The sequence below is a fragment of the Equus przewalskii genome, chromosome 17 (genome assembly GCF_037783145.1).
Source record: "Equus przewalskii isolate Varuska chromosome 17, EquPr2, whole genome shotgun sequence".
Classification (NCBI taxonomy): domain Eukaryota; kingdom Metazoa; phylum Chordata; class Mammalia; order Perissodactyla; family Equidae; genus Equus; species Equus przewalskii.
Window position 1 is genome coordinate 63,845,940 of NC_091847.1, and position 15,889 is coordinate 63,861,828.

Consider the following 15,889-nt stretch of genomic DNA (forward strand, 5'->3'; position numbering starts at 1 on the left):
TGTTTAAGCATTTTTTTTTCTTTTTTTGAGGAAGATTAGCCCTGAGCTAGCATCTGCTGCCAATCCTCCTCTTTTTGCTGAGGAAGACTGGCCCTGAGCTAACATCCATGCCCATCTTCCTCTACTTTATACGTGGGATGCCTACCACAGCATGGCTTGCCAAGCAGTGCCCTGTCCGCACCTGGGATCCGAACCTGCAAACCCTGGGCTGCTGGAGAGGAACACGCAAACTTGACTGCTGTGCCACCTGGCTGGCCCTATGTTTAAGCACTTTTGTAATTGATTTCTTGTATTTTATATCTCACCGTCCGACAATTACAGTCTCACTCCTCCGTCCCCTTGTCTGGGATGTTGGATGGAAGGCTCCTCATAGTGCTTGGAGCCTGTCGCGTCCTCGACTGTCAGCATCCTAATTCTCCCGGAATTTGTTGGGGAACCTAGAGCTTTAAGGCAACTTGCTATCTAAGAGTCGACCTGCTGCTTGGCTCTCTCACTAGAAGGTTTGACTTCTCTGGAAGGGAAGAACTCAGACATGTACTCTTCGCCTTCTCTGTGCCAGAAAATGTGCCACATGCTTTCATGCCGTTTGTATAACAACCATCCAAACGTGGTTCTTTACATCACTTTCTTTAGGGCACTGCGAGTCAGAAAGTTTACATTAACCCATCTAATTTTGCAAAGCTACCCTCTGGCAAACCACACACGCAAACTTAAGTCTGTCTGATTCTAAATCTTATGAAAAATACTTGCCTTTCTCTAAATGCTCCCTGCTATCTTCTCTCTCCCAGTCCAGAGGAATTAAAAAAAAAAGTTTATCACCACTGTGTTTTATCATCCTTTTTGTCTTACCAAAAAAAGAATAAAAAATTTATTCTACTTTATCCTACCTGCTGGTTGGACTGATGAAAGAAAGTTTACTATTGTGAGAGAAGCCATAAAATCTTGCATGTTTTTCTATAAAAGGATAGTACGCTATTTCACTGAAATAGTGTACTTCTATAAAATGGTGGCACAACCTTGGCATAATGTGATAAACAGTGTCTCCAAAATTGAATTGATTCAGATGCAGGATCATGCTATTCCAAGATTCATTAAAAACAAAACAAAAGAAAAACTGAGTAAGACTGTGCAATCAGTCAGCTAAGTGTCTTCAAGTCTAGCTTTAAGATCAAAATGTTTTCTTATCCAGCTGGGTTTGATCTGGATTTATGAGATTTTAGACTCTGGCCTAAATATTGATGGGTGAATCTGATTTCTTGGTTGACTGCGGCCGCAGTAACAATTTCAGGAACCTCCTGGTTAACTGGCTTGCATTTTCTCAGCCTACCTGAGGGAGACTGGACTAGGTGAATATCGGAACATGCAGAGCCTTTCTCCTCCCACATCCCGAGATGGGGTTGCCTGCTTTTTCCCTGTTGGAACCTATTTTATCCTCCACATCCCCTCTCGACTGAACCTCCAGAATTTTAGAACTTTAGACATCCTTTTTGAGAAACGAGCCAAATGAAGGATTAGAGTTCATCCCATAATGCCCAAATTCCTATTTTCATAAGGCACATTACAGTTTTGACTTCATTAAATAACATTCCATCTTTAGGAATTTTTTCTAACAATATATATTTTTCTCAGTGGCATATAACCGTAAGCCTTTATTTTTCACTCACGGGTTGGATGTGAATGGCCCTGTTGATCTCAGCTGCCCTGCTTCCCCTCCCGTGGTCAGCTGGAGGTGGTCTCAGCTGGGTCCGCCTGGGCAGCCGGGCTTCAAGCTGTGGGTCCAGCTGGGACAGATCTTCAGCTCTGCTCCAAGTGTCTCATTCTTGGGTGAAGGATGAAGTAATGCCACACGTACCACTTGGCCACCTCCCCATGCCAAGCTCTCAGGTCACCAAGCGTGGCTGAGTCCCCTTCCTCTTCGCACCAACAGCAGCTCCTTAGGGCTGCCTCCGTCACTTCACTTACACATTATACTGAAACCACCTGTCTACACGTCAGTCTCCCCTGTGAAACTGAGATTCTTGAGAACCTGGTCTCAGTCACCACTGCTTGCCTAGCACCTACCACAGTCTCAGGCACTTCAAATTTATCTGTTCAATCTTTATCAAAGGGAAGTACACCGAACAAAATCACTTTAAAGAGCTGTTCGAGATACGTAATAAGGATGTATTTATGGAAGTCTTTTGTACATAACGCACACAAATACAAATAGAAGTTGTCATTTTGTTCATATTCTCTCACTATTACCAATGACTTGAGAGTTCTATCAGTGATTTACTAATTTGCTACAAAATATTACTTTTACGAAAGACAGAAATCTATAATAGCAATCACTGTACAGTTTTCTCCTTGCTCTATTGTTTGATTGTTATATTTTATTTTTAGACACAGAGTTTTATGGATTTAGAACTAAATTCTATTACAGATCTCTTGGTGTCCTGCTTGACTAGATTCTCACACTGGACTCATCTGGCAAGTTCTGATTTGGGGAATAAGGGCCGGAAGGAGAGAATGGCTCGACTTCAGATGTCATTCGCTTCTGTTTCCTTCTCGCGCTTCTCCCAGCTAACGGGGGCATCAAAGTCCGCAGCGAGTTGTTCCTACAGCATTTGGTTCCTTGCAATTTTCCAGAGATCCTTCAGTGTTTAATATTATAGCCTGAAAAAAGAGAAGTCTTCCCTGCTAAAATGACTTTTTTTGGACTAAGTTTGTTTGTTTGTTTTCTGATACATTACATATAAGATGTTTCCCAAGAAAAATGTCCCTTTGATAAAAACTAATTTTCCTACGTGATGGGGAAAATAAAATTGTTTTTGGATTAAAATTGAGAGCTTTGACTAGCTTAAAAAGATGAATGCTTCCGCCACTTTACCTGTAATGTTTGTATGTTCTTCACTTTCCTGAGGAGCAGCATTAAGAGGAGCAGAGGCACAACCAAGCAGCAGACATATAGAAGCCCAACAAATCTGTTCTTTCTTCATTGTATAGATCATCTCTGAAATACAAGACATGGATAGAGCTAATAAATAAAATGTTAATGCATAATTATCCATAGGCTAGTAGGATTCTTATGCATACCTCCAAATGTAAATTTCTATGACATTTAATGTGTATTCTTATACATCTCTGTCCACACATTCCATGACTCATATTTCAAACATGTGTATGTAGCATTCAATATCATGGACTCACATACTTTCAGCACATATATCTAATAAAATTCAAATACACAGGTCATATTTCATATTTCCTTGAAAATACAAATTAAAATAGCAATAATTGAGAGACATGGGTAAATGCTGATAAACATGGCTAAGTATGTATTAAGATGACTTGGAAGCAACCTAGGTGCCCATCAAGGGACGAATGGATAAAGAAGATGTGGTATATTTACACAATGGCATACTACTCAGCCATAAGAAATGAGGAAATCCGGCCATTTGTGACAACATGGATGGATCTTGAGGGTATTATGCTGAGTGAAATAAGTCAGAGGGAGAAAGTCAAATACCGTATGATCTCACTCATAAATGGAAGATAAAAACAATGACAAACAAGCACATAGCGACAGAGATTGGATTGGTGGTCACCACAGGGGAAGTGGTGAGAGAGGAGGACAAAAGGATCAATCAGGCTCACATGTGAGGGGATGGACTCTAATTAGTTTTTGGGTGGTGAACATGGTGTAATCTACACAGAATCTGACATATATTACGATGTACATCTGAAAGCTATATAACGTTATAATCCAATGTTACTACAACAAAATAAATTAAAAAAAATTTTTTTAAAGATCCATTTTCACATGCAATTCTGTTTGCCACATCTTTCTACAGCTATTCTTCTTTCTCAGTCAGAACTAATTATTTGTTAACTTTTCTTGCATTTTTCTACTAACTCATTAATGAAACTTTCAATTCCTGATTTCTTTTTCTTTTTGCTCCAGTCTTTCTTTGAAAAAAGAAACACATTTTCCAAATTTTCATCTTTGTTTCCTTTAAAATATTTTTCTGTTTTTATAACCACTTTCCTAACCAGGTTTTCTATGAGATAGCAAACAGAACTGAGGAAAAAAGAAATATCTAACATTCCAGCCAGTCCTGTCCTCCAGTTCTTCCCCCCTCAGCTTAGGGAGTTATCTGATTCAAAAATGTTTCACAGAAAAGTGACTGTAAGTGATAAACCAACACATTTACACTCTGAGGGAAACAGATTTCAGCAGGAGAGTGACAATTCCTGTTTCAAAATGATTTAAAGATTTACAGCAAAAAAATAATGGAAAAGTATATCTAAATTTTGTTTTTAAAGGCTATTTCTCCCTTGGATTCAGAGGTGGAAGGAAATGTGTAATGTTCATACAGGATGCGAACAGAAAAAGAAGGGAACGTACACACATGTTCAGATACTAATGCCATCAGAGTCCGGAAGGAAAGAGAAATCTAACCAGTAAACATTCACAAATGCAGGAACAGATATTCCATCAAAAACAACTTTGAGAATTCTCTGGTTATGTCTGTAGCAAATCACTGCCACGATACACACCATTAAGGTGTGAGTAGCCTTATAATAAATTAATAAAGTAAGAAATGCCATTTTGCTTTAAGCTTCTTTAAAAGCACCAGTGAAATGTATAACCTATTTTCTCATAACACTTTAGACACATTAGCACATATTTGATTTTGAGTCAGTAGCAATGTTATATACCTCCTAAAACATATCATAAGCTATAGGAATCCACAAATATATATATGCATATGTATGCCTATATACACATATATATTATTTTGAAGAGTCTATCAACCAAATTTGTAGTCTTTATCTAATTTTTGAAAATGTATTTTTCAGCGACTCTTCTATTTTCGTTTGATTCTTTGAGATATACAACCTGTTTTACTTTGAGTGTAAAATACATCATGTTTTTCTATCCCATGGCTTAGGAAGCAGGTTAAAGTTGGGTGCTTGCTGAAGACTTGATGAAAACTGGGACTCTAAATCCATCGTGACTTTCTTTACAAATGGTGGCCTAGAGTGTTGCTCAGTTTTAGTTGTTTTAGACTTTCCTTGATTGTGAGAATCAGAAGCCAGCTCAGATAGTTTGGGTCAGAAAGTCATCAGCTCATTCATTCTAGAGAAGGTAGAACAATGAGGACTAGAGATGCAGGTTTGCAGCTGGATCTCAGAAACGACTAGTCAGGGAGCTGACCACCACCAGGAGTCTCTCATTCCTGCTGCACCCCTCACATGAGCTTTATTCTCGCCCAGTGCAGCCCAACTTTCCCTACACAGTACGATGCATAGCAGTGATATTTCCTGGGTTCTAAACCCTGAAGGTTCTTCCATCAAAATAGCGTTCCTACATCTCTTTATGGACTAGGTTCAAACAGCTTGAGAATGGCACTGATAGTTTCAAGTTGGAAAAAGTGCCCCCACTTTGGACCAATATATTTGAGTTGGAAAGCTGTAGGAGATCAGTATGGATTTGGTGGGCCCTAAACAAGCCAGGGGTCAGAAACAGGAAAATGGAATAACATTGGAAATCTGATTTAAGTATTTGGTTTTGGGGGTGGAGTGGACAGAGGTAGCCCCCAGGAGGAAGGGATTGTTGCTTCCAGAAGAAAGGAAAGATATTGGATAGATAAACTATGAGTATGCACTACAACAGGCCACAGCTAATTAACGGCTGATCTGAACTTGAATTCAGTCAGCAGATTGCTAGTTCAGCACTCTCTCTTCTCCATAACGTTGCCTCAGAAAAGTGACCAAAAGCATTAAATGATTCATGTTCACAGAGCAGTGGGAGACTGATTTCGGCATACCATTGAAAAAATAATACAACATTTTATAACATCTATAAAACTGTAATTTGTGGAGATCAATCAGAGTGAACTGACCTAATTATATATTATTGTAATTAACTTCCTTTTAAAAATTTCAAAATGCATCAAGTCACATTGCAAAATGGCAAACAAGATGATAAGCCCAAACCGGAGCTGTGCATTGGTTAACTCACTTCTCCCACATTCCTGTACCTTTCTGTACTTCACTTTCTTGAATAGCTGGCTCCATTAAAAATATGCATCACCCCACCCTGTGTCATATGCAAAAATTGAGTCAAGGGAACTTAAAGATCTAAATGTGAAAGACAAAACATTAAATCTTGTAGAAGAAGTGTAGGAGAATATGTTCACGATGAGCATAGCGAAGATTTCTTTTCTTTTCTTTTCTTTTTTGCTGAGGAAGATTCACTCTGAACTAACATTCATGCCAATCTTTCTCTATTTTTTAGTATGTGGGCTTCCAGCACAGCACAGCATGGCCACTAACAGAGAGGTGTACGTCCACTACTAGGACTGAAACCTGCCTACCAAAGTGGAGCGCATTGAACTTAACCACTAGGCCACTAAGGCTGGCCCAAGATTTCTGAATCAGGATACAAATAGCACCAATTATAAAATAAAATACCAATAAATGGACTTCATTAAAATTAAGAACTTCTGTTCATCAAGGTAAGCACTGCTAAGACTGAAAAGGTGAGCTGTGAGAAAGTTTTTGAAGTTCATGTCTCCAAAGATCATATATTGAAACTGTATCAAGAACTACAAATAAATATCTAATTAAAAATGGGGTAAAGAGTGAACACACACTTCAAAAGGTGACATGCATATGGCCAATGAGCGTATTAAAAGATGCTCAACATAATCAGTGATCAGAAAAATACAAATTAGCACTATTGTGAGATACTATAACTTAAATTCATAAAAACAAACAATACAAAGTGTTGGTGAGAATGTGGACCCCACCATCATTGTTGGTGGGATTATGCTAGGGTCTCGTTTGTTTCCCCCAAATTTTTATGCAGAAGCCTAAAATTCTACATAAAGTGCTGGTATTAGGAGGTGAGGTCTTTCAGAGCAGATTATGTCATGAGGGATGGGATTAGTGTGGTTATAATATATATATATTGTGTATAAATATACATGAGTGAGATCCTTCCACAGAGATTCTTCCTTTTTTCCACCGTATGAAGATAGAGTGAGAAGGCACCAGCTATGAACTAGGTCCTCACTCTAGTTATGTCCCTTTTAATTTCTAACTTGGCATCAGAAGTTATTTAGGCAAGAATATATTATATGAATGTGTTGTGTTAGTGACTGGTTGTGCATCATAATATTTTAGACACTAAGGGAAATTAAAAAAATCTAGAGAAATGCTTGACCCTCAAGGAATTTGCACTCAACCAATTGAGTTAAATAAAAATGGAATAAGTGCCAAGATGCATTGTCAGGATATCTTTGCATATACCAGGCATGTAGCAGTGGAGAATAAATATATGTTAAATTATTTAACTTGAATAAAAATAGTATTTATATACTGGGGCAATAAACTAGAAATTCTAAGCTCAGCTCTGCCAGCAACTTATTAAGTAACTTTTGGAAATAAATTTATATTACTGAAGCTGATTCATAAAATGCATGACTTGGGCTAGATTGTCCTTAAATTCCATTCCAGTTCTAAGAATTTATGCATTTGAACTAACATATTTTACACACTGCATAGCTTACATTTTCTATTCACTTTAATGCTAATTTTCAGCATCGATTTTACTCTCTTAGGTCAAGGTGTGTTCTTAGAATACTAGCTCAGCAAGATGTTATTAGTTGTTACATAAAAAAAGTGTTCATAGGTTAATATATGTTTCTATCTGAGTTAAAAAATTTATATAGTTTTCTCAACTGTAGGACTTTTTCAGAATCCTTATTATGGTAATGTGCAATTGTATCGTCTATGGGAGAACATAGTAAATGCATTTCCAAAGTTACATGACAAAGGACTGTTTTTCCATAAAATATCTTTGGAAAATACCTTGAGAAATAAGATACAGGTAAGGAAAAGTCAGCAGGTTTCCTGAATCAGGAAAATACAAAAAAGTATGATGTGATTTGTGCTTTAATAAAATCCAGCATGTGTGGAAAGATGTTGAGAGGGCAAAATTATAAGTGGAATTAACAGCTAGAATATTGCAGAGGATCAGAATGTAATCACGAACAGGAGCTATCGGTGGAACTATAGGAAAAAGGCCAGGTGTGAGAGACTTTTTGATTTGAGTATTGGCAAAATTGAGTGAGGATATGAAGGACAGAGGACTCAAGGATATCCCAAGGGAATTGTGCTAGTCATACAACTAGATAAATTAATGTAAGTATGGATTTGTGTGCATATTAGGCATGAATTCAGTCTGCGTGTGAGGTTATGTTTTCTAAGTGGACCTGTATAAGGGCAATTACAGACATAGGCAGGAGCTGGGAGATGTTTTGCTGTGTTGCCATCATCATCATGAGGTAAGATTTTCCAAGGGAACGGGTGTCCAATAAAGCATTCCCAGCTCCCCCTCCAACTTTATTTTCTGTCGGTCATTCCCGTAATTGCTCAGCTTTATGGACATTGCCTACTAATCCCTTAGCTCCACTGAAACTGCTAATTCTTGAACAAACCATACTCCTTCTAGGTTTAACACTTTGAAATTGCTATTTCCTGTCATGGGAACACTCTTCAACAAGATACTGCAATAGCAGACTCCCTTCTTTTAGTAAGAATGGTTGTCAGATAGCCTCTCCTCCAAAAGATCTTCTTTGAGTGCCATATTTAGAAAGTAACCACCACCACTTCCTCTGTCACTCTATCCCAATAACCTGGTTTGTTTTTCAAGGTTCTTTGTCTTTTCATTATTGAATTGTAGGACTTCTTTATATATTATGGATACAAGTTCTTTGCCAAATAATATATATTATAAATATTTTATCTTAGTCTAAGACTTATCTCTTCATTTCTATACAAGTGTCTTTTGATGAGCACAAATTTTTAATTTGGATAAATTGTCTTTTTAAAATAATTCAATAGCTGTTAGTATAGCCACAGAGTTTACAAACATTCAATTTGAGAGCCACAATCAATTTTAGAGCATTTTTCATTACCCTGTAACTCCACACCCTTTAGCCATCTCCCCCCACCCCCCAATTTCCCCATTCCCACATCCCTAGGAAACCATTAATCTAATTTCTGTCTCTATATATAGACTAGTTCTAGGCATTTCTTTTAAATGGGATAATACAATACAAGGCCTTTTGTGGCTGGCTTCTTTCATTTAGCATAATATTTTCAAGTTTCATCCATGCTGTAGCAAAAATCAGTACTTCTTTTTATTGCCAAAAATATTCTATTGTATAGATATGTCACAATTTATTCATCCATTCATCACTTAACAAACATTTTTGCTATTTCCACTTTTTTGGATATTATGAATAATGCTGCTATGAACATTTGTGCACAAGTTTTTGTGTAGACGTTTTCATTTCTCTCGGGCATACACAGGCATACCTTGTTTTATTATGCTTTGCTTTATTGTGCTTTGCACATATTGTTTTTTTTATGAATTGAAGGTTTGTGGCAACCCTGCAATGAGCAAGTCTATTAGCACCATTTTTCCAGCAGCATTTGCTCACTTCATGTCTCTGTGCCACATTTCAGTGCTTTTTGCCATATTTCAAACTTTTTCATTATTACTGTATTTGTTATGGTGATCTGTGATTAGTGATCTTTGATGTTGCTGCTGTATTTGTTTCAGGGCAACATGAACCGCACCCATAATAAGATGGCGAACTTAATTGAAAAATGTTGTGTGTGTTCTGATCGCTCCACCGACTGGTTGTTACCCTGTCTCTCTCCCTCTCCTCAGACCTCCCTATGCCCTGAGACACAACAATATTGAAATCAGATCAACTGATAACCCTCCGATGGCCTCTAAGTGTTCGAGTGAAAGAAAGAGTTGCACATCTCTCACTTTAAATCAAAAGCTAGAAGTGACTAAGCTTAGTGAGGAAGTCATGTTGAAAGCTGAGATAAGCTGAAAGCTGGGCCTCTTGCATCAAACAATTAGCCAAGTTGTGACTGCAAAGGAAAAGTTCTTGAAGGAAATTAAATGTACTACTCTAGTGAACACATGTATGGTAAGAAAGCAAAATAGCCATATTGCTGATATGGAGAAAGTTTTAGCGGTCTGGATAGAAGATGAAACCAGCCACAAAATTCTCTTAAGCCAAAGCCTAATCCAGAGGAAAGCTCTAACTCTCTTCAAGCCTATGAAGCCTGAGAGAGGTGAGGAAGCTTCAGAAGAAAAGTATGAATGTAGTAGACGCTGGCTCATGAGGTTTAAGGAAAGTGATATCGACCCTGATATCAGTTTCCCCACATGAAACCTAGCGTATATGGGGTTAAAACCAAAACACTCATTCCCTGCTTACTCCCTGGCTTCCTAGCTCCAGAATCCACTATCCTCCATGGAGACAGACACCATCAAGGACAAGCACCTGGATCATCTCTCCACAAAGAGATACAGGCTGGTGGTAAAGCTGCTGACCAGCAAGGTCACGGGCTCCCTCCTCTCTGCAAGTATCTCAAGGACAAACACAGGCTGGTGGGAAAGCTCTGATCAGCAAGCCCATATGCTCCCCCTCCCCTATCTAAAACCCCAAATAAAAACCCTTCCTTTTAGCTTTTCGGGGAGTTTGGGATTTCAGCGTTAACTGTCCTCTCTCCTTGCTCAGTGCTGTGCAAAAATAAAATTCCTACTTTCTTCCACCGCACCCGGTGTCAGAGATTGGCTTGCTGAGCAATGGGTGAGTGAACTCACTTCAGGTTCCATATCAAAAGAAGCCATCTCCATAACATAAAAGTGCAACGTGAAGCACCAAGTGCTGATATAGAAGCTGCAGCAATTTACCCAGCAGATCTAGCTAAGATCATTCATGAAGGGGGCTACACTAAAAAAGAGATTTGCAATGTAGACAAAACAGCCTTCTATTGCAAGAAGATGCCATCCAGGACTTTCATAGCTAGAGAGGAGAAGTCAATGCCTGATTTCAAAGCTTCAAAGGATAGGCTGACTCTCTTGTTAGGGGCTAATGCAGCTGGTGACTTTGTAAGTTAAAGCCACTGCTCATTGACCCTTCTGAAAATCCTAGGGCTCTTAAGAATTATGCTACATCTCTCTGCCTGTGCTTTATAAATGGAACAACAAAGCCTGGATGACAGCACTTGTTTTTACTGCATGGTTTACTGAATATTTTAAGCCCACTGTTGAGACCTACTGTTCAGAAGAAAAGATCCCTTTCAAAATATTACTGCTCATCGACAATGGTCATCCAAGAGTTCTGATGGAGTTGTACAAGAAGACTAAAGTTTTTATGCCTGCTACAGAACATCTATTTTTCCGCCCATGGATCAAGGAGCAATTTCAACTTGCAACTCTTATTCTTTAAGAAATACATTTTGTAAGGTTATAGCTGCCATAGATACTGATTCTTCTGATAGATCTAGGCAAAGTAAATAGAAATCCTTCTAGAAAGGATTCACTATTCTAAACGCCATTAAAAACATTTGTGATTCATGGGAAGAGATCAAAATAACAACATTAACAGGAGTTTGGAAGAAGTTGATTCCAATCCTCATGGATGACTAAAGGGTTCAAGACTTCAGCTGAGGATGTAACTGCACATGTGACAGAAAGAGTAAGAGTACTAAAATTAGAATTGGAGCCTGAAGAGGTGACTGAATTGCTGCAATGTCATGATAAAACTTTAGCAATGAGGAGTTGTTTCTTTGCTTTTTTTTTCTTTTTTTTGAGGAAGACTGGCCCTGAGCTAACATCCGTGCCCATCTTCCTCTACTTTATATGTGGGATGGCTACCACAGCATGGCGTGCCAAGCAGTGCCATGTCCGCACCAGGGATCGGAACCGGTGAATCCCAGGCCACTGAGAAGCGGAACGTGTGCACTTAACCACTGTGACACCGGGCAGGCCCCAGAAGAGTTGTTTCTTATGGATGAGCCAAGAAAGTGTTTTTTTAAGATAAAATCTACTTCTGGTAAAGATTCTGTGAGGATTGTTGAAATTACAAAAAAGGATTTGGAATATTCCATAAACTTAGGTGATAAAGCAGTTTGGAGGATTGACTCCAACTTTGAAAGAAGTTCTACTGTGGGTAAAATGCTGTCAAACGGCATGACATGCTACAGAGAGATTATTCACGAAAGGAAGAGTCAATCGATGCAGCAAACGTCATTGTTGTCTGATTTTAAGAAATTAACACAGCCACCCCAGCCTTCAGCAGCCAACACTCTGATCACTTAGCAGTCATCAACCCTGAGGCAAGACCCTCTAAGAGCAGAAAGATCACAACTCCCTGAAGGCTCAGATGATGGTTAGTATTTTTCAGCAATAAGGTATTTTTTAGTTAAGGTATCTACATTTTTTTTTAGACATAATGCTATTGCACACGATAGACTACAGTATAGTGTATAACATAACTTTTATATGCACTGGGAAGCCAAAAAATTCATGTGACTGGCTTTATTGCAATATTCACTTGATTGCAGTGGTCTGGAACGGAACCCACAATATCTCGGAGGTATGAGTGTACCTAGGAGTGGAACTGGTGGATCATATGGTAATTCTGTTTAATCATTTGAGGAACTGCCAGGCTGTTTCCAAAGCAGCTGCGCCACTTTACATTCTTACCAGTAATATCTTGCTTTGTTTTTGAAATAGCACTTAGGTTTTCTTTATCACATTTTGTTGAACTTTTTCTTTTTTAGAGTTTTATTGTTAAGCTCTAAGCTCAATGAGTACTTTGCCACGTCTAAAAGAAAGAAATTTCGTTTGGGCTGCTTCTTTATTTGCGATGTACCAATGAGAGACAGGAGAGACAAAACCTGGCAACTAGAAAAAGAGAAAAAAACATAGCTTGAAGAATAATTCCAATTTTCTGCTCAGCAGTGGCTAATGTTGTTATCTTCTTGGTGTTTATTACTTCCATCCACTCAATTTGGCTGATCCCCGGGGGGGCTACCCTCTGTCCACTAAAACCTGGAGGCTGTTTTTATCTTTAACTTATGTACTTCCTTGGCTATTTCTCATTTTGGGTGAGTCTGCAGCACACTAATGGAAAGGATAATAAATGAAGAGATGAAATAGAATAGAACTACGGTGGGGAGAGGGAGACAAAAAGGTCTATAGGGATTCTAATAGTTTTCTATTTTCTTTTTATGTTTTGAAGTTCATTTTTCACAAGTAGTATTTTCAACTGAAAGTTCCCAAATATTCTTGACAACTAGGACTGCAAACGTATTTTTGTTAAAATTTCTTACTAGACTTCTCTTATTCCCAAATGGAGATTCACTGAACTTGAATAATCTTGGCGAGAGGTTTGAGAGCCCAGATTTTTCTCAGGAAAGAGTATTTTCTGAATAAATACATTGTGGGAATGCAAATGTTTGGGCAGTTTCCCAAGAGAGGTTTAAGGCTGTGCCGCTGCACATTTGCCACATACCAGATTCTAACAGGTTGGTACAGAGCCTTCTCTCTCTCTCTTCATTAACTTCCCCCCAGGGGCCCGCATTCCTAGGACACTGAGTCATCACTATAAGCATTATTTTGGCATCAGGATTCATAATATTAAAATTAAGACCGAATATCATGAGGTTCTGGCTATATGACATATATACCACATTTATTTTAAGAAATGATACTAGAAATGCAAAGAGATATCATTATAAAACATCACTTTTTTAATCATCTTTTATTTTTTGAAGTAGTTTCTTATCTATTAGGTTATCGTTTCTTGACAATAACGCTGTGCAGGCAATGGGGCAGGTATACTGAATTTATGTTAGAGAGATGTGATTTACTTTCCAACATCATTTGCCTAGATGGCTAGTAAGTGACAGAGGCAGGACAAGATCCTGGACTATCCCAAAGAATCTTTAAAAGAAATAAGATTTATGGAATAGAGACCAAATGCAATTCAGGAAAATGCAACTAAATATATTAATTACTTACGTCTTCCTATATTTATTTCTCTTTGAAATATTATCTTTATTGTGACTTGAAGAAGATGATTTGGCAAGATCACCAAAGGAGTTACAGGATAGAAATTGGTTTCTCTGGTTTGCTAATCCTACAATTATAATTCATTAACCAATTTAGGTTTTAACTGTGATCATTATTATAATTGTTGATTCAGTGACTTGCCTAAAAGTTTTCTATTCCTGGCTTAAACTCTATACTTCATTAGTGATTATATTTATTGCTGTGTGAATATCTCCACATCATTCTATTCATATATATATGAGAAGCTGGTTTTGGGCCCAAACCTTAGCTGACTACATTAGAGAAGGACATAGGTCATAAGCCTTGGAAAACCTGGGGGTTTGTCCCTTACACGTGGGAAGAGGACACAGAAGTTTCCCATCAGTCAAAGCCAGAACGAGTAGATTAGAACAAGCCTACACAAGGGAACATCTAAAGGGATAGTTGAAAATCTGTCAAGTATCATATCTTCTCTTTCTTCCCAAACTTTAGTGGAAATAGAAACCACATATACACACATAAAAGAAAAAATCTTGGCTAAAGACCAGAGTTGAAAAGAGCAAATTCCTGTTTTATTTGAGTGCCATTTCAAAGATGTTTTAAGTCAGCTCTTGAACTATCTTGGATAAATTTTTTTATTGTAGATTAAGTCTTTGTTTTAATTTTCTCCCTAGATGTCTGCTTTTAAGGCATTTTCCTCCCATGGGGTGGTTAAATTACACTTTGTCAAAGAACAACAATAAATCGTAATGCAAATAGCAGTTTCCATTAATGAAACTTTATTATTATATTTTTCTCATTTATATCTCACACTCGCCCTAAGAGGAAGGTGTCCTCAAATGATAGACGAAATAAATGATGGTTCAAAACGATAAAATAACTATCCAAGAAAACAGCTTGTAAGTGGCAGTGTAAGTGTGTGTACCTGACTCTGACGCAAATGTCTTTAATCATGGCTTTATACTGTCAGATTTCAAAAACAGTCTTGGTTAAAGAAAATTTAAATATTAGTAAAAATTATATCTACACATTAATCTATGGATTGATTAATGTGATTTGTTGTAATAAAAATGGTAAGTAAAGATTTGAAAAAGGCACTACAGATTTGATTAAGGCAGTCACCATCTTACAATGTCCCAAACCACGTTAGCAGGAGTTTTCGGAGCTCTGAATATACGATGTTCTAAATGAAATTTGTGTTTATAGGCCAACTGATTAAAAAAATGAATAAAAGAGGCTCAATGCCTAAGGTAGGCAAACTTCAATGAACTAGGTTCAAAGTCTGGCAAGAATGCAGAATTAGACTCAGTTCAAGGTGACTTTTCTTTACTATCCCTTCAAATCAGCCAATAAGGCTTGAAACGAATCTTTATCGGTAACGACACAAGCAGTTTTGTGGCTAAAACTTACAGGAGCTGTTTTCGTCTACTAGGGCTGCCGTAACAAAATACCACCAACTGGGTGTCTTAAACAAGAGAAATTTATTTCTCACCATTCTGGGGGCTGGGAAGTCAAGTCCAAGATGCTGGCAGATTCAGCTTCTTGGTGAGAGCTCTCTTCCTGGCTTGCAGACACCACCTTCTCTGTGTCCTCACAGAGCCTTTCCTCTGTATGAGCACGTACAGAGAGAGAGGGATCTCTCTTCCTCTCCTTATAAGGCCACCGATCCTATCGGATCAAGACACCACTCTTATGACCTCGTTTAACCTAAACTACCTCCTAAAAGCCCTCTGTCTAAATACAATCACATTGGTGGTTATGGTTTCAACATGTGAATTTCGAGGGGTCACGACTCAGTCCACAGCAGCAGCCCTCCTAGTTTCTTAAGGCAGTGTCTCTAAACTTGGCTGGTAAATTTGTTTCAGAAGTGAGGGTCACTTCTCTGTTGTCAACAGGCTGTGGGAGGAGACGCATCAGCCCTCGAATCTCTTTTTTAATGTGTAAGCCAATTATTTCCTTTCTGCACAG

The 15,889-nt window shown here is 38.2% G+C and overlaps 1 protein-coding gene across 5 annotated transcripts in view; it reads right to left on the reverse strand.

Moving 5' to 3' along the window:
• Positions 1 to 15,889, reverse strand: part of TFPI (tissue factor pathway inhibitor) — a 75,839-nt gene that overhangs the window by 41,214 nt on the left and 18,736 nt on the right. For 3 of the 5 annotated variants that reach the window (XR_011528476.1, XM_008518559.2, XM_008518563.2), the window contains exon 2: positions 2,870 to 2,992. Coding sequence is in view for 4 of the 5 variants with exons in the window: in XM_008518559.2 (XP_008516781.2) it covers positions 2,870 to 2,990 (121 nt within the window). In the remaining variant the exon portion in view is untranslated. Of the gene's footprint in view, positions 1 to 2,869; positions 2,993 to 15,413; positions 15,682 to 15,889 lie in introns of those variants that run through there. The other 2 variants (XM_070580398.1, XM_070580399.1) reach the window with 2 other exon arrangements.